General features: G+C 41.9%; 2 protein-coding genes across 2 annotated transcripts in view; both read right to left on the reverse strand.

The window, feature by feature from the left end:
• Positions 1–21871, reverse strand: part of LOC126191560 (retinol-binding protein pinta-like) — a 282679-nt gene that overhangs the window by 181837 nt on the left and 78971 nt on the right. The gene's annotated exons all lie outside the window — the stretch shown is intronic.
• Positions 1–21871, reverse strand: part of LOC126191559 (retinol-binding protein pinta-like) — a 301411-nt gene that overhangs the window by 24974 nt on the left and 254566 nt on the right. Inside the window, exon 6 of the mRNA XM_049932472.1 lies at positions 16304–16414. Coding sequence (XP_049788429.1) covers positions 16304–16414 — 111 coding nt within the window. The remainder of the gene's footprint in view (positions 1–16303; positions 16415–21871) is intronic.

Genomic DNA, 21871 nt, shown 5'->3' on the forward strand with positions numbered 1-21871 from the left:
CTCGCCGCGACGAAAAACGTCTTTGCTTTAATGACTTCCATCCCAACTCGCGTATCTGCCACACTCTCTCCCCTATTACGTGATAATACAAAACGAGCCGCCCTTTTTTGCACCCCCTCGATGTCCTACGTCAATCCCACCTGGTAAGGATCCCACACCGCGCAGCAGTATTCTAACAGAGGACGAACGAGTGTAGTGTAAGCTGTCTCTTTAGTGGACTTGTTGCATCTTCTAAGTGTCCTGCCAATGAAACGCAACCTTTGGCTCGCCTTCCCCACAATATTATCTATGTGGTCTTTCCAACTGAAGTTGTTCGTGATTTTAACACCCAGGTACTTAGTTGAATTGACAGCCTTGAGAATTGTACTATTTATCGAGTAATCGAATTCCAACGGATTTCTTTTGGAACTCATGTGGATCACCTCAAACTTTTCGTTATTTAGCGTCAACTGACACCTGCCACACCATACAGCAATCTTTTCTAAATCGCTTTGCAACTGATACTGGTCTTGGGATGACCTTACTAGACGGTAAATTACAGCATCATCTGTGAACAACCCAAGACAACTGCTCAGATTGTCACCCAGGTCATTTATATAGATCAGGAACAGCAGAGGTCCCAGGACGCTTCCATGGGGAACACCTGATATCACTTCAGTTTTACTCGATGATTTGCCGTCTATTACTACGAACTGCGACCTTCCTGACAGTAAATCACGAATTTCAGTCGCACAACTGAGACGATACCCCATAGGCCCGCAGCTTGATTAGAAGTCTCTTGTGAGGAACGGTGTCAAAAGCTTTCCGGAAATCCAGAAATACGGAATCAACCTGAGATCCCCTGTCGATAGCGGCCATTACTTTGTGCGAAAAAAGAGCTAGCTGTGTTGCACAAGAACAATGTTTTCTGAAACCATGCTGATTACGTATCAATAGGTCGTTCCCTTCGAGGTGATTCATAATGTTTGAATACAGTATATGCTCCAAAACCCTACTGCAAACCGACCTCAATGATATAGGTCTGTAGTTCGATGGATTACTCCTACTACCCTTCTTAAACACTGGTGCGACCTGCGCAATTTTCCAATCTGTAGGTACAGATCTATCGGTGAGCGAGCGGTTGTATATGATTGCTAAGTAGGGAGCTATTGTATCAGCGTAATCTGAAAGGAACCTAATCGGTATACAATCTGGACCTGAAGACTTGCCCGTATCAAGGGATTTGAGTTGCTTCGCAACCCCTAAGGTATCTACTTCTAAGAAACTCATGCTAGCAGCTGTTCCTGTTTCAAATTCTGGAATATTCCATTCGTCTTCCCTGGTGAAGGAATTTCGGAAAACTGCGTTCAATAACTCCGCTTTAAGGACACAGTCGTCGGTAACAGTACCATCGGCACTGCGCAGCGAAGGTATTGGCTGCGTCTTGCCGCTTGTGTACTTTACATACGAATAGAATTTCTTCGGATTTTCTACCAAATTTCGAGACAATGTTTCGTTGTGGAACCTATTAAAGGCATCTCGCATTGAAGTCCGTGCCAAATTTCGCGCGTCTGTAAATTTTAGCCAATCTTCGGGCTTTCGCGTTCTTCTGAACTTCGCATGCTTTTTCCGTTTCCTCTGCAACAGCGTTTGGACCTGTTTTGTGTACCATGGGGGATCAGTTCCATGTCTTACCAATTTATGAGGTATGAATCTCTCAATCGCTGTTGCTACTATATCTTTGAATATGAGCCACATCTCGTCTACATTTGCATAGTCAGTTCGGAAGGAATGGAGATTGTCTGTTAGGAAGGCTTCTAGTGACACTTTATCCGCTTTTTTAAATAAAATTATTTTGCTTTTGTTTCTGGTGGATTTGGAAGAAACAAGATTAAGCCTAGCTACAACGACCTTGTGATCACTAATCCCTGTATCAGTCATGATCCTCTCTATTAGCTCTGGGAATCTCTCAATCGCTGTTGCTACTATATCTTTGAATATGAGCCACATCTCGTCTACATTTGCATAGTCAGTTCGGAAGGAATGGAGATTGTCTGTTAGGAAGGCTTCTAGTGACACTTTATCCGCTTTTTTAAATAAAATTATTTTGCTTATGTTTCTGGTGGATTTGGAAGAAACAAGATTAAGCCTAGCTACAACGACCTTGTGATCACTAATCCCTGTATCAGTCATGATCCTCTCTATTAGCTCTGGATTGTTTGTGGCTAAGAGGTCAAGCGTGTTTTCGCAACCATTTACAATTCGCGTGGGTTCGTGGACTAACTGCTCGAAATAATTTTCGGAGAAAGCATTTAGGACAATCTCGGAAGATGTTTTCTGCCTACCACCGGTTTTGAACAAGTATTTTTGCCAACATATCGAGGGAAGGTTGAAGTCCCCACCAACTATAACCGTATGAGTGGGGTATTTATTTGTTACGAGACTCAAATTTTCTCTGAACTGTTCAGCAACTATATCATCGGAGTCTGGAGGTCGGTAGAAGGAGCCAATTATTAACTTAGTTCGGCTGTTAAGTATAACCTCCACCTATACCAATTCGCACGGAGTATCTACTTCGACTTCACTACAAGATAAACCACTACTGACAGACACAAACACTCTTCCACCAATTCTGCCTAATCTATCTTTCCTGAACACCGTCCGAAACTTCGTAAAAATTTCTGCAGAACTTATTTCAGGCTTTAGCCAGCTTTCTGTACCTATAACGATTTCAGCTTCTGTGCTTTCTATTAGCGCTTGTAGCTCAGGGACTTTCCCAGCACAACTACAACAATTTACAACTACAATTCCGACTGTTCCTTGATTCAAGCACGTCCTGTATTTGCCATGCACCCTTTGAGATTGCAGCCCACCCCGTACTTTCCCGAGGCCTTCTAACCTAAAAAACCGCCGAGTCCACGCCACACAGCCTCCACTACCCGTGTAGCCGCCAGCTAAGTGTAGTGAACTCCTGACCTATTCAGCGGAACCGGAAACCCCACCACCCTATGGCGAAAGTCAAGGAATCTGCAGCCAACACGGTCGCCAAACTGTCTGAGCCTCTGATTCAGACCCTCCGCCCGGCTCTGCACCAAAGGTCCGCAGTCGGTTCTGTCAACGATGCTGCAGATGGTGAGCTCTGCCTTCATCTCGTAAGCAAGACCGGCAGCCTTCACTAAATCAGATAGCCGCTGGAATCCAGAAAGAATTTCCTCAGATCCAAAGTGACACACGTCATTAGTGCCGAGATGTGCCACCACCTGCAGCTGGCTGCACCCTTTGCTCTTCATGGCATCCGGAAGGACCCTTTCCACATCAAGAATGACTCCACCCGGAATGCACACGGAGTGAACACAGGATTTCTTCCCTTCCTTAGCCGCCATATCCCTAAGGGGCTCCATTACGCGCCTAACATTGGAGCTCCCAACTACCAATAAGCCAACCCTCTGCTACTGCCAGGACTTTGAAGGCTGAGAATGATCCTCTGAAACAGGGCAGGCAGCTGCATCTGGCTCAGCCAGAGACAGTGCCTGAAACCTGTTTGTCAGACGCACCGGGGAGGCTTTCTGATCAGCCTCCGGGGACGTCTTTCGCTGCCTGCCACGCCTTGGAACGACCTCCCAATCAACCACAGGCGAGAGCTCAGCCCCACTGCGGGCAGCAACCGGGGCAACCACAGCGGCAGACCGATCTGGGGACAGACGGGACGAGGTTGCCTCTCCTGTACGGGAATAACATTAATGGGATGTACGAGTATAGCTATGACACATGGACAGCAACATAAGGAAGTTTGTGTCCAGCCGTGAGTCATGCTCCAGTACCTGAGGCGATGTGGGTAACAGCCTTGCAATTATTCAGTGACTTACTAGCACCTGAGTATAAAAAAATAAACGAACATGGATCAGCTGCATTGCAACCAACTCACCGCTGATTCCATTATTATACCAGTGAATCTAATCCGCTAAAAGTATCTACCGAAAACAATAATGTTAACAACTATAATATGTGTAACTGTTGCTCTGAGAGAAGGAGAGTGACTTGGAACAAGATAGCTACTTTTCTTTTTGTCTTCTATTGTTTTCTACACGCCTTCTGTTGTCTTTGATTACAAATTGAAAACTAGCTGTGGTCCAATAGGCAAAGCAATGCATTTTTTCTCGGCCAGTTTCGGTTGAAAAGATTTAGAATCTGTTGTGGGACATTGTGGAATGTTCCCGCTTCAGCCCCTATAGTTTCATGGAGTTCCGATAGGTAACGACGCTATACGTAGCTTTCAAAACGGCGTCTATGACGGAGGTAAATTCCAGCCAGAGAGCTGAGTTTCTTTTGGCGGTGAACCAGAACATCGCAGATACTCATATGCGCTTTCAGAATGGCTATACAGACACGGCTGTGAACAAAAGTATTGCGAGTCGTTGGGCGAGGCGTCTGTCATTACAGCAGCAAGGTCACACATACCTGTCTGATCTCCCTCGTGACAGCCGCCAGCACACAGCTGTGACTCCTGCAATGTTGGAATGTGTAGACATTCTCATTCGAGGTGATCGAAAGATAATAGTCAAACACATCGCTGATGAACTGGACGTCTCCGTTGGTAGTTGGGGTAATGCATCCATGCTTGTCCCAAGGAACACTGCATCGTAATTCGGAATAACAAAGGCAGCTTTCAATTAAAATGTCTCCCCTGCACGGGAATATACGAAAAGGATGCACTAGCACAGGTTGCAGAAACATGGCTGATCACACATGGAAGGTGGGATCTGGCCATGAGACATTCTCGGATAGCCTAATGCTGAGGCGACCGCTTGCGATATGCGGGAAATCCAGGATCGAGTCCCAGTCTGGCACAAATTTTCATTATCGTCACTCCATTATACATCAGACGATGACACATATTTGCACTTGCGAATACATTTCGTGTGTATATTTGGATCTTGGCAGATAAAACTGGATCTCACTCTGTGTCTCCTGAACCTGTTGAATGACAAACATTGCAGGATTCTGTTTCTAGCTGGCAGAGGGAGGAGCAAGAAGACAGCCGGGAGAAAACCATGTATGTGGGGTTTAAGCGAGCTGTCGCAAAGTATCTAACCCTCTCTCCTGTGTTTACGTGACTTGGGCGGCGTACACCGTCAACATTATACACTCCTGGAAATGGAAAAAAGAACACATTGACACCGGTGTGTCAGACCCACCATACTTGCTCCGGACACTGCGAGAGGGCTGTACAAGCAATGATCACACGCACGGCACAGCGGACACACCAGGAACCGCGGTGTTGGCCGTCGAATGGCGCTAGCTGCGCAGCATTTGTGCACCGCCGCCGTCAGTGTCAGCCAGTTTGCCGTGGCATACGGAGCTCCATCGCAGTCTTTAACACTGGTAGCATGCCGCGACAGCGTGGACGTGAACCGTATGTGCAGTTGACGGACTTTGAGCGAGGGCGTATAGTGGGCATGCGGGAGGCCGGGTGGACGTACCGCCGAATTGCTCAACACGTGGGGCGTGAGGTCTCCACAGTACATCGATGTTGTCGCCAGTGGTCGGCGGAAGGTGCACGTGCCCGTCGACCTGGGACCGGACCGCAGCGACGCACGGATGCACGCCAAGACCGTAGGATCCTACGCAGTGCCGTAGGGGACCGCACCGCCACTTCCCAGCAAATTAGGGACACTGTTGCTCCTGGGGTATCGGCGAGGACCATTCGCAACCGTCTCCATGAAGCTGGGCTACGGTCCCGCACACCGTTAGGCCGTCTTCCGCTCACGCTCCAACATCGTGCAGCCCGCCTCCAGTGGTGTCGCGACAGGCGTGAATGGAGGGACGAATGGAGACGTGTCGTCTTCAGCGATGAGAGTCGCTTCTGCCTTGGTGCCAATGATGGTCGTATGCGTGTTTGGCGCCGTGCAGGTGAGCGCCACAATCAGGACTGCATACGACCGAGGCACACAGGGCCAACACCCGGCATCATGGTGTGGGGAGCGATCTCCTACACTGGCCGTACACCACTGGTGATCGTCGAGGGGACACTGAATAGTGCACGGTACATTTAAACCGTCATCGAACCCATCGTTCTACCATTCCTAGACCGGCAAGGGAACTTGCTGTTCCAACAGGACAATGCACGTCCGCATGTATCCCGTGCCACCCAGCTGTAAGTCAACTACCCTGGCCAGCAAGATCTCCGGATCTGTCGCCCATTGAGCATGTTTGGGACTGGATGAAGCGTCGTCTCACGCGGTCTGCACGTCCAGCACGAACGCTGGTCCAACTGAGGCGCCAGGTGGAAATGGCATGGCAAGCCGTTCTACAGGACTACATCCAGCATCTCTACGATCGTCTCCATGGGAGAATAGCAGCCTGCATTGCTGCGAAAGGTGGATATACACTGTACTAGTGCCGAGATTGTGCATGCTCTGTTGCCTGTGTCTATGTGCCTGTGGTTCTGTCAGTGTGATCATGTGATGTATCTGACCCCAGGAATGTGTCAATAAAGTTTCCCCTTCCTGGGACAATGAATTCACGGTGTTCTTATTTCAATTTCCAGGAGTGTAGTTGAAATGCCCCAGACGTCTTACATAGCGACGTCGGTTAGAGCCTCGTAATCTTCGAGTAAGAAGTGACAACTCGGTTTTTAATTTAAAAATTGAGAGTGACTTCAGCATAAACAGTGAATATATTTCTGATTGTTGTGTGATGTCAGATACACAGCGCAATTTAAGTGACTTGAGCATAAACAGTGGACATATTCCTGGTTTTCATGTGATATCAGATAGATTGCGTAATTTAGAAATGGTGACCAACTTGTTGGAATAAACAGTGACCGGGATTTTGATTGTTGTGAGATGTCAGATGGCCAGTGCGCAGCATGGAGCAGGGAGCTTGGATTGCAGTTATACATCTTTGTGCGGTGCAAAGAACTTGTTTTGAGGAGTGATGCTACTGTTCATGCTATGTTACTTGTGAGCATGTGACACCTAGGAGCAACATGAGCAACTACAAGGCGACTATTGCAGCGATGCAAATAGCACCAGAGACTACCACAAAGGAAGACATCGCACCATTATGTAAGAAGCAATGGAAATACGAAGGGAGGGCAATGTCAGGAAATCTTGATCGTACAGCTGAACACAAAATCAAGTCCCTAGAAAACGAAAACTGGCCAAAAATGAAAAATTTTATACAGATCCTATGAAGGCATAAGCAGGTTTTCTCGAGTAAGCCAGTGGTGATAGAAATGGCAGAATGTAAGCTGAAGTTGAGATAATGTGAGCCATTTTTTGTACGGCAATTTATGATTCCATAGTCAATATGTGAAGTGGTGGAAGAGGAGATTCAGAAGATGCAAAGGATGAGCGTTATCGATCAGCCGATCATGCACTATAATAACACATTATTTGTGGTAGAAAAACGAGATGGTGATGTCACAATCCTGCTGGATGTACGCTCAGTGAACAACATATTAATATTCCACAGATGGACAAACCCAAAAATTTATATGGATTACTCCATAAGTTCCTTGGTCAAAAGGTGGGGTTATATGAGGAGATCGCCATGCACGACGATTCCAGGTAGCACACAGCATACTTCTATGGAGGAGGGAGCTACCAGTAATGTGTGCTACCGTTTGGCTTAAATATTTCTACCTCAGCTTCATAACATCACTGGACAAAGTTCTCACTGAACATTTAATAAAAAAAGTGACCACATGTGTAGATGCTGTTTTAATTGCAACCTGCTGTTTGGAAAGATATATTAAGATAACTGAAGAGGTGTGCATCGCTTCTGAAGAGGTAGGTGTAATGGCAAATTTAGAGAAGTCGGAACTTGGAAGGGGAGAAATTAAGTTTCTGCGATATGTTAACAATGCACAAGGAATTAAACCTGATGACGAAAAATTACAAGCAAATGAGGACTTTCCAGAATCTCGTTGTCAAAAATAGTTTAGAGGATTTCTCAGGTTATGTTGATGACATAGGAAGTTCATTAGTGGCCCGTTACTTTACAACCTGCAACTCTTAAATTTATTTAAAAAAAATTGCTGTATTAATGGGCTGAGGTATGCAAATGGGTCTTTGAATTAATTAAAAAAGAACTGTGTAGTCCACATTTGATTTCACGTCAGTATTTGAATAAGGAGTTTTATTTGGCCAGAGATAGTCCGGATTTTGGATTCGGTGCACATCTGTAACAAGCAGATAAGGCCATTACCAACAACATTTAAACTATTCATCCGTGAGCAGGACTCTAATTTAGAAAGGTAATATAACAGTACAGAGAGAGGCGCTTGCAGCCTAATGGTGATTGAAAAAATTATATAACAGGTACCGTTACTAAAGTTGTAACAGCCCATAAAATATTGTATTTCTTGCTCGAGAGCAAATTGCCCTAGATGGGCAGTTAACTTGCAAGAATACCACCAGTTAGTGTTATTTAGCGACCTGGGAGCGAAACATGATTCCAGAGGCCACCGCTGGGTATACAAGATGTCAAGGTAAACACTCTATAGAGAAGGAATTGAGCATTAATTTAATAAAAGGAATGCAATACAAAAAACATATGACAAAGTTATTAAAGAATATTCGAAGGGAGCAAAACAACCATCCATCATTGAAGAATATTAAGGTAAAGTATGGTTGTGCACAGGAAGAGAGACTGAGGAAGTACTATTCGATTCATCACAACATTCTTTATTGTCATGTGGATGAACCATCACAAGATTGGGGGTTGTATATTGTGAGAGGCGCAACTGTAAAGCTGGTGTGGTATACGCACTTCGCTAATGCCTGCTGTGGTGCAAACAAATCTTTACAGAAATGCAAGAGGGAGTGTATATTCTTTCGAATGAATGGAAAGATTCACAAGATTCTCCACAAATGTGACGTACTTCAGAAGGTGAAGACAACTGCCATTGCACGCCAAGGATCTATGCATCGTATAATACCAAGAAAAGATTTGTGGCCATCGATTTAGTTGATGAACTACGAAAATCTCTCTGTAATTTTACGCAACTCATGGAGTCGCTAGAGGGGCGCTAGAGGTAAGGTGAAATGTTAAAATTTACTTATATCTCCTTTTACTAATCCGTGGAACTTAAGCAATGAACTAGGAACTTCTGATTAACCAAGGGCCTGCAAGTATACTATTGGATATTTGAAGAACACACATCAAAAATGTTTTGCATCACCACAGTTCCCAGAACTGTGGATACTGTATCGCAGACACAGTCCCTTTGACTGTTCAGAGATGTCACTAAACCCATCTAAAGATGTAAACAACCATGCATGAGCAGCGCCTATTAGACGAAGTGGGTCCGATAGCCGATCAGTTCCAGTCATTCCACCAGGAAGAAAGTACACGATTCGTGTTGTCTGTAGTTCAGCCATGCCTAGACGGTCAATACCGCGGTTCGATCGCGTCCGCATTGTTACTTTGGGCCAGAAGGGGCTCTCAACAAGGGAAGTGTCCAGGCGTCTAGGAGAGAACCAAAGCGATGTTGTTCGGACATGGAGGAGACACAGAGAGACAAGAACGGTCGATGACATGCCTCGCTCAGGCCGCCCAAGGGCTACTACTGCAGTGGATGACCGCTCCCTAAGGATTATGCTCGGAGGAACCTTGATAGCAATGCCACCATGTTGAATAATGCTTTTCGTGCAGCCACAGGACATTGTTTTACGACTCAAACTGTGCACAATGGGGTGCATGATGCGCAGCTCCACTCCCGACATCCGTGGCGAGGTCCATCTTTACCACGACACCATGCAGCGCGGTACAGATTGGCCCATCAACATGCTGAATGGATCGCTCAGGATTGGCATCACGTTTTCTTCACCGATGAGTATCGCATACGCTTTCAACCAGACAATCGTCGGAGACGTGTTTGAAGGCAACCCGGTCAGGTTGAACGCCTCAGACACATTGTCCAGCGAGTGCAGCAAGATGAAGGTTCCCTGCTGTTTTGGGGTGGCGTTATGTGGGGCCGACACTGGTGGTCAAAGAATGCACCGTAAAGTTTGTATGATACATGAATGCCATTCTCCGACCAATAGTGCAACCATATCGGCAGCATATTGGTGAAGCATTCGTCTTCATGGACGACAGTTCGCGCCCCCATCGTGCACATCTAAATAATGACTTTCTTCGGGATAACGACATCGCACGACTACAGTGACCAGCATGTTCTCCAGACATGAACCGTATCGAACATACCGGGGATAGACTGAAAAGGGCTGTTTACGGACGACGTGACCCACCAACTACTCTGAGGGATCTAAGCCGAATCGCCGTTGAACGGGACAATCTTGATCAACAGTGCCTTTATGAGATTGTGGATAGTATGCGACGAAGAATACAGGCATGCATCTCGTTTTCCTACCACAAATAATGTGTTACTATACTGGGTGATCGGCTGATCGATAACGATCAACCCTCGAATCTTCTGAATCTCCTCTTCCACCACTTCACATATTGACTGTGGAGTCATAAATTTCCATTAGAAAATTGCTCACATTCTCTGACCTTCAGCTTACATTCTGCCACTTCTATCACCACTGGCTTACTCGAGAAAACCTGCTTATGCCTTCATAGGATCTGTATAACATGCATGCATTGATGCAAGAGCACGCGTTACTGAGTATTAGAGATACTGGTGTGTACAGCAATCTGGACCACCACGCCTGAAGGTCTCGCTGTATGGTGGTACAACATGCAGTGTGTGGTTTTCATTAGCAATAGAAAGGGCGGAAATGATGTTGATGTCGATTCCAATTTTCTGTACAGGTTCCGGAACTCTCTGAACCGAAGTGATGCAAAACGTTTTGCGATGTGTGTAATTCTCCGGCCACAAATCGAACGTGGACTGAGAAGGTAGAGATGGCCATGGAACGGTTAGCCGAGGCGAAGCACCGAAGAAAGAAACGCCATGGAGGAGAGTACAGCCAAATAAGTATGAGACAGAGGATTTTGTGTTAAGTATCACAGACGTTCAAGTAAGGTGAACGAAAAGATACGGAAAATCGGTCTTGAATGCAAGGTCCATATTGTATTATAGGCACTGAGTGTCCAAATACTGTCTTGAGATCTGATAAACATATGGGCAAACTCCATTTGAAGAACGTGAAACGATATTATTCTGAGTAGTTTTAAAGACTAACATACTTTTGGTTCCTATTCAGTATGTAAAGTGACATAATTCTGTAATGTGTGTGACTTTGTGGATACCCACTGCGGTCGGCAATGGCTATGAAAGACAACAAGTGTCTGCTACAGTGGCAGGTTATAAAGATTTAAGTGAGTTTGAACGTAATGTAGTCGGCGCATGAGCGATGGCACACAGCATCTAGGAGGTAGCGATGATGTGGGGATTTTCCCGTACGATCATTTCACGAGTTTACCGTGAATATTAGGATTCTGGTAAAACATCAAATCTCCAACATCGACGCGACCGGAAAAAGATCCTGCATGAAAGGGACCAACGTTGACTGAGGAGAATCGTGCAGCGTGACAGAAGTGCAACCCTTACTCAAATTGCTGCAGATTTCAATGCTAGGCCATCAACAAGTGTCAGCGCGAAAACCACTCAACAAAACTTCATCGACATGGACTTTCGGATCCGAATGCCCACAGGTGTAGCATTGATGACTGCACGACACAAATGTTTATGCTTCGCCTGGGCCAGTCAACACCGACATTTGTCTGTTGATGACTGGGAACCTGTGGCCTGGTCGGACGAGTCTAGTTTCAAATTGTACCGAGCAGATGGACATGAACGGGTACAAAGGCAACCTCATGAATCCATGGACCCTGAATGTCAACAGGGGAGTGCTGAAGCTGGTAGGGGCTCTCTAATGGTGTGGCGGGGGGTGTGCAGTTGAGGTGATATGTGGCCGTTGGTACATCTGGATATGACACACATACATAAGCGTTCTGTCTGATCACCTGCATCTATTTATGCCCACTGTACTTTCCGATCGACTTGGACAATTCCAGTAGGACAGTGCGACATTTCACAATTTCATAATTGCTACAGACTGGCCCAAGGAACACTCTTCTGAGTTTAAACACTTCCTCTGGCCGCCAAACTCCCTGGACATGAACATTATTGAGCATATCTGGGATGCCTTGCAAGTTGCTGTTCAGAAGAGTCCACCTCCTCGTACTCTTATAGATTTATGGACAGCCCTGAAGGATTCATAGTGCCAGTTCTCTCCAGCACTACTTCAGTCATTAATGGATTCAATGCCACATCGTGCTGTTGCATGCTTGCAGGAGCCCTACACGTTGTTAGGGAGCAGTACCAGTTTCTTTGGCTCTTCAGTGTAAAACATGTCTATGTCTTGTGTAACGTTAATGCATCTGTACTCCCCATTGCCGTAACTTTAATGATATTATATTTTTTATATTTACCTTCACTGTCTTTGGCATTTCAAAATTGATTAACATTATAATATGCCAACTTATAATAGGCAGATAATAGGCAGATCCTTAGATATACACGATTTCTTGGATGTCGATTGTAATCTTACATTTCCTCATGTTTGGGTCTAATTTCATGGTATGCCCAAGTGGTCATCATCTAGTTACATCTGTAACAATTGGATGGGACGCATCCCCCTCCTCCCAACCACCACTACAGGATGGACATCGTTCCTTATTTTTCGAAAATCTCGTCCACAATTCTGAAATATTTCTGCACAGAAACGTAAACATATTGCAGTATCGTTGCCTACCACCAATCGGGTACTGATAGTCGCCTCTCTGGTGAGAGCAGAGAGCCATTTTAAATGAGTCGTGGTTTAGTTTCTGTGGTGCATATATATTGAAGTATAGATGACGAGAGTGCAGAATGCAGTTCACATAATTAATATTCATACCACAGAACTTGTGTATTTCATATCAGCGTTGACAGTTCACTGTTGCTCGTTAATTAGAGAATGATAAATTCTCAAATCGTGTGTCTGTCGGCAGAACAACAATCGACTACGTCGGGTCGGCTATGGGACAAATAATGAGAACATCAAGGTAAGAGGTAAGAGGCAAGAAACAACTGTGCGATGACAATGTAAGTTTAGGCACGCAGTCGTAAAATATCTGTGCGTTGACTCTCAGTTTATACGAATTGGGCAGTGTACAAGCCGAGCATTATAGCTGTTTCATCCCCAGGTGTCATACACTTTGTGTCAGTCGGCATTGTGCTTGTACTATTCTCGGTCAACCCGACTGAAAACCACATGGCGTTCTCACTTGCAGCCGAATTCTAAGTTTGCTCTGTTGCTTTGCTGGAGCTCTCTACACACAGGCGCTGCCAAGGCTTGACAGGTCATATATATAAAATCATTGTTATGTCTTTTGTGCACAGGACTTGGTCACACCACACTTACTGTAGTTGTAGTCAGTGCGGTGCTTGACGGGATGTGTAGTCGTGACGTGAAACGTTATGTTTCAAATGTGTAACAAAAATGTCCTGTAGCTGGTGCACGCCGAAGCTCAAGACTGTGCTTAGATGGGAGTTTTGGGCACCGAAACTTTGATTTAGATATTGATGCCACATGCAGTTTACAACAGAAGGACGAGCATTTAATCAGCTAGCCACTTCTGCTAAGCCATTCCCTAAAGATCGTCTGGTAAACGGCGCGTCAACACGACACTGGCTCTTATGACTGTCTCCTCTCACTGTAGCAGCACTAAATGCCCTCCAAGCATCAAGCATGCGATTATCTGGTAAGTATAGAATGGACAAAAAAGGCTGAAGCACTCCTGTTTCGCACATGGTAATTTCATTGAGCACTCCTTTGATAATAACATAGTCAACCTTGGTCTCAGTTGGGTTCATTTCTCCCGAAATATTCCATATTAGTAAAATATCTGTGTAGGTTCTTGATCTCTTTCCATTTTTTAGCTCATCCAATCGTTTCACTCGTTTGTTCACTAGAAAATGAAAACCTATCCACAACCTACAGAAATATCCTACTATGTTCCACTTTTCAGGTTTAAGTCACTTAATTTCATTTAAATTAGATAAATTAATATCAATTAATAAAAATTAATACGATTAGGTCATATGGTGACATGCTTGGTGACTGTGGCTGTTGTTTGAAGACAAATGTTGATGGTGTTGAGACAGCAACCAGCCACAAACAGCAATTGACACAACATGCACTATAAGCCAAATTAGTGTGACACGGAAGCCAAACCTAAATATTTCATGAACTGAATGATAACAGTCTATTCCTTTATATCTTCCTCAAGTAAAATATTCTGTAACTACATCTTGATTTTAAAGAATGCTGTCATCAAATACGATAACTGAATTATTTGGACACAGATCTAATGGAATAATTTCTTCATTTTTTCCAACAAGAGTAGTAATTTTTTATTGTGCTTATCTTCAATTTTTTCATCCCTTCTTATAAATTCTTGTTTTTTTGTTGATCTAACCCTTTCGAATAAACATACAAATGATTAATTTTATTGCAATTGAACAATCCTGGAGCAAGAATATAACTGTCAACCAATAATGTTTATTAACTACAAACTGTATAAATTGTAGAATTGAGTGACAAGAAAAATTTCGAACAGATTACTATAACTCAGTTGAATTTGATATGCTATGTTTTGTATTTGTTACATTTCAGACAAATCGAATAAATCTGCATCTACATCTACATCTGCATGGATATTTTGCAAATCACATTTAAGTGCTTGGCAGAGGGCTCATCGAACCACCTTCACAATTCTCTATTATTCCAGTTTCGTATTGTGCATGCATAGAAAGAACATCTCTATGTTTCCATGTAAGATCTGATCGTATCTCAGTGTGTAGGTCGGCGTCAACAATATATTTTCGCATTCAGAGGAGGAAGTTTGTGATTGGAAATTCGTGAGAAAATCCTTTGCTTTAATGATGTCCATTGCAAATCCTGTATCATTTCAGTGACACTCTGTCCCTTACTTCATGATAATACAAAACGTGGAGTTCTTCTTTCAAGTTTTTCGATGTACTCTGTCAACCCTACCTGAAAAGGATCCCATTACACTCTCTTTAGTAGATCTGTTACATTCTCTAAGTGTCCTCTGAATAAAACACAATCATTGTTTATCCTTCCCCACATCAATTTATGTGTGTTTGTTCTGATTCAAAGTGTTTGTAATTGTAATTCTTAGATATGTAGGTTCAGAATCAGTTACTTGACTCTTCATTATTCGAACACATTAAACTACAGAACATATAACTGAAAAATGGAAGAAACGAAGATTTCCCACAGGAAATGTGGTATATTAATCATCTAATTAATTTTCTCAAAGCATATGACGCATTTCTCGATTTTAAACAAGTTACACTACCAAATCAGACACTGACATAACTTCATAGAATTTCATAACAAACTATTCATACGTAATAAACTGATGAAAGTAGCACTTTGTCAATCGAATATCAACTTTATATACAATCTTAGAGCTATTTCACTCTGTCATACCTCTAAACCAAGTATGTAGACTGAAGGATTTTGGCCATTATCTCACCAAGTTGTTGAAGTATCTGTGGTTGGAGTAGAGCTAGCCATTTGACAAAACAGTCAACACCTTCACATATGTACTTAATAACAGCTCAGATAAATGAAGCGTTTCTGTTAAGACACAAGTCGGTCTTCATGTAGTGCTGTGTACATAGGGTCAGAGGAGTCCATAAAACGACAATGTGGTGGCTACTTCGCAGTTTTTGAAAATGAATTTATTTTTTTTCCTATTAAATTTTATAATCTTTAAATGGACAATACCAAACAGCTAAAGCAGTATGCTGACTGTCTAGAGATGAAGAATGTTAGTGAATTACAAAAATTGTAAGGAATGTATATCAGGACATCAGGAAATTAATGTTACTTGTGAATGTGATAGAACTGTGAATAAGTCATACATCAAACAACAAATCATAAAAATCTTATCGCAGCTCAAAAAGAAAGAATTAGCAAAATTTTTACAAAAAGTACTAAATTTTATTTTCCTATGTTACCCTTTTATATGAAAACAATAATTATTTTGAAAATTGGTGAATATGATATGAAAAAATATTCATTTCTATTAAGTGCTCTAAATAATTTAAATGAAATTAAGCTAGTTAGACCTGAAAAGTGGACTGTATTAGAATATTTCTGTAGGTTTTGGATAAGTTTTCATTTACTAGTCAATGAGTAAGGGAAACAAGTGAGTGAGTTAGAAAATGGAAAGTGAGCCAGAACCTACAGAAATATTCTACTCCTGTTCTATGGTTTTCCCTCAGTTATAGCACTAAGAGAAATACATAACAAAATGAATCATTTCTTACCCTCTTCTGCAACTTTTCGGAGAGAGCTGCCTTCAATATTTTCATTGCCAAATCAACTACTTTGTCAGCATTTATCAAGTGTAATGCTTTCAAGCTCCGGCAATAGGCAGTCTGCAAAGAGTAGAACGATTAGACAGTTAAGTTATGCCAACATTGTTGAATACTGCAGTACTCTGTATGTTTACTCACATTTGACAGATGTTAAGATACAAGGGATAGATGGAAATGAAACATTAAAAATTGCAGTAACACAAGTATAAATTTTAAAACAACTCACGATAGACTATTCAGCAAACAGACTTTACTGTAGTGGAAAAACTTGTGGATGTTTTTGAGTATTTCTTCCTGAATTTCTATTTCTTGTACTGTTACAGATAATTACCAATATACACCCAGAGTGACAACTATTGAACTGTATGAAATAAAATCGTTATACCTTCTGAATGGTTTGCACTAGGACATGCAAACTGCACAGTTGGCTGTGAGGCATGATGGGAATTACTATACACATATATGATTTGGTTTAGCTAGGAAGCCCAGTTTAATTTAGATGGGTTCATCAATAAGCAAAATTGGCGCATCTTGGGGATTGAGAATCTGTATTTCGTGATCGAGTAGTCTCTTCACCCTCAACGGGTGACTGTGTGGCGTGCAATGTCTAGTCACCGAATAATCAATGATCCTTGGCCAGAAGACTGTCGAATTTTACGTGATGGTTTTTGAAGATGATTTCCTCCCCAAAGTGACCCTTATTTTGACAAGATGTGGTTCATGCAAGATGGAGCTCGACCCCATCAAAGCAGAAGAGGGTTTGTTATCCTGGAGAAGCACTTCAGGGACAGCATTCTGGCTCTGGGGTACCCAGAGGCCACTGGCATGGGCTTCAATTGGCCACCGTATTCTCTGGATTTCAACACACGCCCTCCTTTTTGTGGGACCATATTTAAGACAAGATGCACAGAAATAGCCCCAAAACAGTAGCTGAGCTGAAAACTACCATTCAAGAGGTCATAGACAGCACCGATTTTCCGACACTTCAGCGGGTCATGCAGAATTTCGCTATTCGCCTGCGCCACATCACCGCCATTAATGGCTAGCATATCGAACATGTAATAACCTCGATAGTGACGTTTATATGTTGAATAAAGTGTATACAGGCGTAGTTTGTAATTAATTTACGTTATTTCATATAGTTCAATATTTGTCACCATCTAAATGGTATGTGAAACTGGGTAATAGGCTTGGGACTAAGTTTAGATACAAACAATGGCGAAATAGCTATTGTAATTCCACTTCTAGTGGAATAAGTAAAGATATTAGAAACAATAGCAACTCAGTAGCAACTATATAGGTAATGATAGTAGTATTAGTTATAATAACTGTTGATAATGTTAATGCAAAAATGAGGGAAGTGATAATAATGTGTTGTAAGAAACTAAAATGTATATAGGCTGTCTTATAGTCAGGGGCACTCGATAACTAGTAACTACTATTTACAAAAGGAAATTATAGTTATTTAAAGAGGCCATTAATTAGCTAACTTCAGAGTTTGAAACATGAATCTACTGTGTGATACAGCGAGGGGAAGGTTGCTTCTGAGCAAGATAGTGTATTTACTTGCACAGAACATCATATCACGACCTGTTTTGGATGTCAAGATTTCACTGCCATGTACGAGGATGGATGAAGCTACCACTCTATCTATATAGTGAAAATAAGTGTACAATCAAAATGGTAAATGTCACAGATATATGATATGCTGGCATCTATTTTATTACAGAAATACTGTCAGCTTTCCTGACTAAACCTTTGCAGTATGTCATTGCTGTAAGCAACTACTGAATGACCAGTGCTTCCAGAAGTTCATTTTTGCTATACATGGAACAATTATGCCTTCTTGGTAGTTGTAAATGTGTTCAGCTATGTTTAGAGTTTGACCTAATGTTACTGCTAGTGTATTCACAGAGTACCAAAAAGTTATACTTGTCCAATTTGGAGGAATTCCTGAAGGTGTGCACTCATTACACTTGAATAATGAACTCAAAGAGTTTTGGCTTCTGACTAATTAATGTCTTGAAGCCATCTCGATAATCTTGATCTTATTATGATCCGTATTTAAACGTTAAGATAGATTGGCAGCAAACAATAGATACTGAATGACATGAATAGGCACTGAATGATATGAATAATCATATAGAATAATACACTATCTGATAAAGAGCCATAGGAGAGACTACTAACTGCTCAGGGAGGCTACTGGTCCACAGTTCTGTTTTCCACCACAGAAGGCATCAGTTCTGGTGGCTCTATAACCTTTACCCCTCAGTTCGCCAGTCTCAAACAGTCCAAGTGTGCAGAAGTAAAAAATGTTTATGCTGCATAAAAATTAAACATGGCTGAAATGAGTCATTTCTACCACGTAAAAAATGTGTGCATGTACTTTAGATTGTCATCACTCCCAGTAGGCCCTGGTGTTGAGTCTTAACGTGTTTTGCTGTATTAGAGCATCTCAGTGTATACTTGATATTTAAACTATAAGTGGATTTAAATGACACAAAATCATAAAAACGGGTCCGCAGCTCGTGGTCATGCGGTAGCGTTCTCGCTTCCCACGCCCGGGTTCCCGGGTTCGATTCCCGGCGGGGTCAGGGACTTTCTCTGCCTCGTGATGACTGGGTGTTGTGTGATATCCTTAGGTTAGTTAGGTTTAAGTAGTTCTAAGTTCTAGGGGACTGATGACCATAGATGTTAAGTCGCATAGTGCTCAGAGCCATTTGAACCATTTGAACCATAAAAACGGTCCACAATCACTGTTGCTAGATAATGTAATTTTCCATCTTGATCACTTTTTATTTTTTTTAATTATATACGTTAAATCGTTTTGTCTTAAACCATTTCTAAAGCTACATTTAAAGATTGTTGATACACTTTCGCTCATCAAATTCACACGTGTAGCTGTACTGTGGGCATGTGAGTTTTAATGTGATTATGGTAATGGCTTGAGCCAAAACATCTTAAGGTGTATAATTAAGAAAACAGTTAAAACAACCATGGCGAAAAAATTCCATTAAATATTGTTAAGTGCTGCGTTTGATCTTCCAAGGTTATAACCTAGTTGCTGTAATTTTTGCGATTATTTACTTTGTTGATGAAATAGCAGAGAAACAGACTTTCAATTTAGCATTAAATAAGGTTTCTTTACTGGAAAGCTGACATGGTTCACTTTCTTAATACGTCAAATTCAGTTCAATAAACGATAGAAGCACGTATTATTTTGGGTCATATGCAGATAACATGATGGAAATGAGAATTAGCGACAGTTATCTATTTCATCCGGAAACCTTATCAAGGTTTCACTGCAGCTGCCAGAAGTTCTGAGCCATATTGGAGGATCACTTGTGCACATTATGGGAGTGTGTTCTACCTGGACAATAGTGTGCACAGGAACATACCATGTGTTGTGGTAAGTACTTCGGTCTACTGACTGAATCATACAAAGGAGTGCACATGAGGAAAGCATACGCAATTCCTGCCATTTTCTAGTTTTTGTTATTGTTGGACATAAGGTTGTGTATTGGGCAGCATTTGTCAATATTTCGTGTTCTACATGTTTAAGTGCTATATAGTTTTTTAAAGTTATTTAGAATATATTGTTAGTTCTTCATGCACAGCACTTTACAGTGAGTAAAATGCTATATATTTATAGAACTATTTATATTACATGTGCAACGTTAAGCTACACTTCGTTGGTTGTGTATATCTAGTACATTGAAACGAAAGATGGCTTTTTAAAGCCATACCTTATTGGTTGTGTATTACCTTGTACTTTGTAAGAGAAACAGTTTCTTTTTACCATGGAACATATTATATTTGTTAATGCACTGAGTTTGTTTAAAGTATTAACTATTTTGTCTGTCTTGAAAATTGAAATTTCTGTCAGTACCAATAGGTTCTGTTCCAGAATGTATTTAACTGGTAATTAGTTTTTGATAATTCTTCTACTTAATTGTATTTCACTTACTGATTATTGGTGAGTGGTACAGTATTGACAAGATTTTATCGATAGCAGTGCTTTTAAATATCAATCGAATATATGTTTCAAGTACAAGACCATGTTCTGCCTCCGAACACGTTTTCACATTTGGAGAAACCGTAAAATAATGGAGTATCTTTTGTATTTTCGGAAAAAGACTGTAGTACGTAAAAACTGAAGGCTGTCATTTAAAACTGGAATATGAAAATACATTAAACTTCTATTATAAAGTCAGCCAGTGAAAAGTAGCAGAATCAGCGGCATGCCACTTATAATATGCACTCATGTGTTAAAACTTCAGCAGTGTGTGTCCATTGAGAAGCACAATAACCATATCTATCCATCCATGTTGACATTATTAGTACAGTCACTATCATACTTTCGCTCAACTGCTGATAATCACTTTCAGTAATAAGATGGGTTCATATGGTCGGCCACAATACAGACATACATCGACACCTTCATATCCAGGATAGAGCTCATCAAGCTTGATGATTCATGGCTATTATAATATGGCTACAGTACGACTTTCTGATGCCTCCTGAACAATCACAACAATCTTCCTTTTCATCCCTGTATATTTTATTTCTCGTGATGTTTACAAGGAGCTGCATAAGTGCTAGTCTTGCAATCAGTGCAACAGATCAAATGATGTCTGATACATCATATACTTCATAAATATTTTGCTCTCATCAGTCATAAGAAGAGGTACTCAATGTACAAAGTGAGCATGTGGTTGCATGTTTATGCATGTGCCAGTGTTTTGATGGAGGTGTGTGAATGTGTAGGTTTTGGTGTTGTTGTATGTATGCTGTTTGTGTCCATGGGTGTACATATGTCTGTGGTGTGTTTTACTTGTATGTTTTCATGTCTGTTGTTTTATTGTTTTTGTTATTGTTATTGTTGTTGCTTTCTATGGGTTTGATGACTTTATGGTTGCATGCGTATGAAGATCGAGCTGAATGTATTGGCACATAACTGCTACTTCTACTACTACTGCTACTACTACTACTACTACTACTACTACCACTTCTACAACTACGTAAGTGACACTCAAGGGGCAGAGAAATAGTGGAAAATACCGGTAAAACGAGAAGCTAAAACTTTTACAAATAATCCCACTTTTGGAACTCAATTCTCGGGCCTATCCAGTGTGAAAACACTGTGGGGGTGTAATGTCCCCACAGAAAATACCCTCTACCACGCACCAATTAATCATTGTCAATCAAACCATCCACATTCATTCACTTTGGAAAAGTATCTGATCTGATTTTCTCGTAACATATGCGGCGACAGCTCGACGACGCCAAAGTATTTTCTAGTGCGTTTATTCTTTGAAATAACAGAGATGCATATATGCATTCTCCATGGTTGTTAGAGTGGTAACTAGGACAGCTTCTGGAGTATCTGTTGAGGGATTGACGTGTTTCTGAGAGATACATATTCTGCTTTTCTTCTCGCTAAAGCGAGCCAATTAACATTTGTGCCGCTAACGGTTTGTCTGAAGAGAAAGAGACTGTAAACGGAAAATAATT

Source organism: Schistocerca cancellata, chromosome 6 (assembly GCF_023864275.1).
Source record: "Schistocerca cancellata isolate TAMUIC-IGC-003103 chromosome 6, iqSchCanc2.1, whole genome shotgun sequence".
Lineage (NCBI taxonomy): Eukaryota > Metazoa > Arthropoda > Insecta > Orthoptera > Acrididae > Schistocerca > Schistocerca cancellata.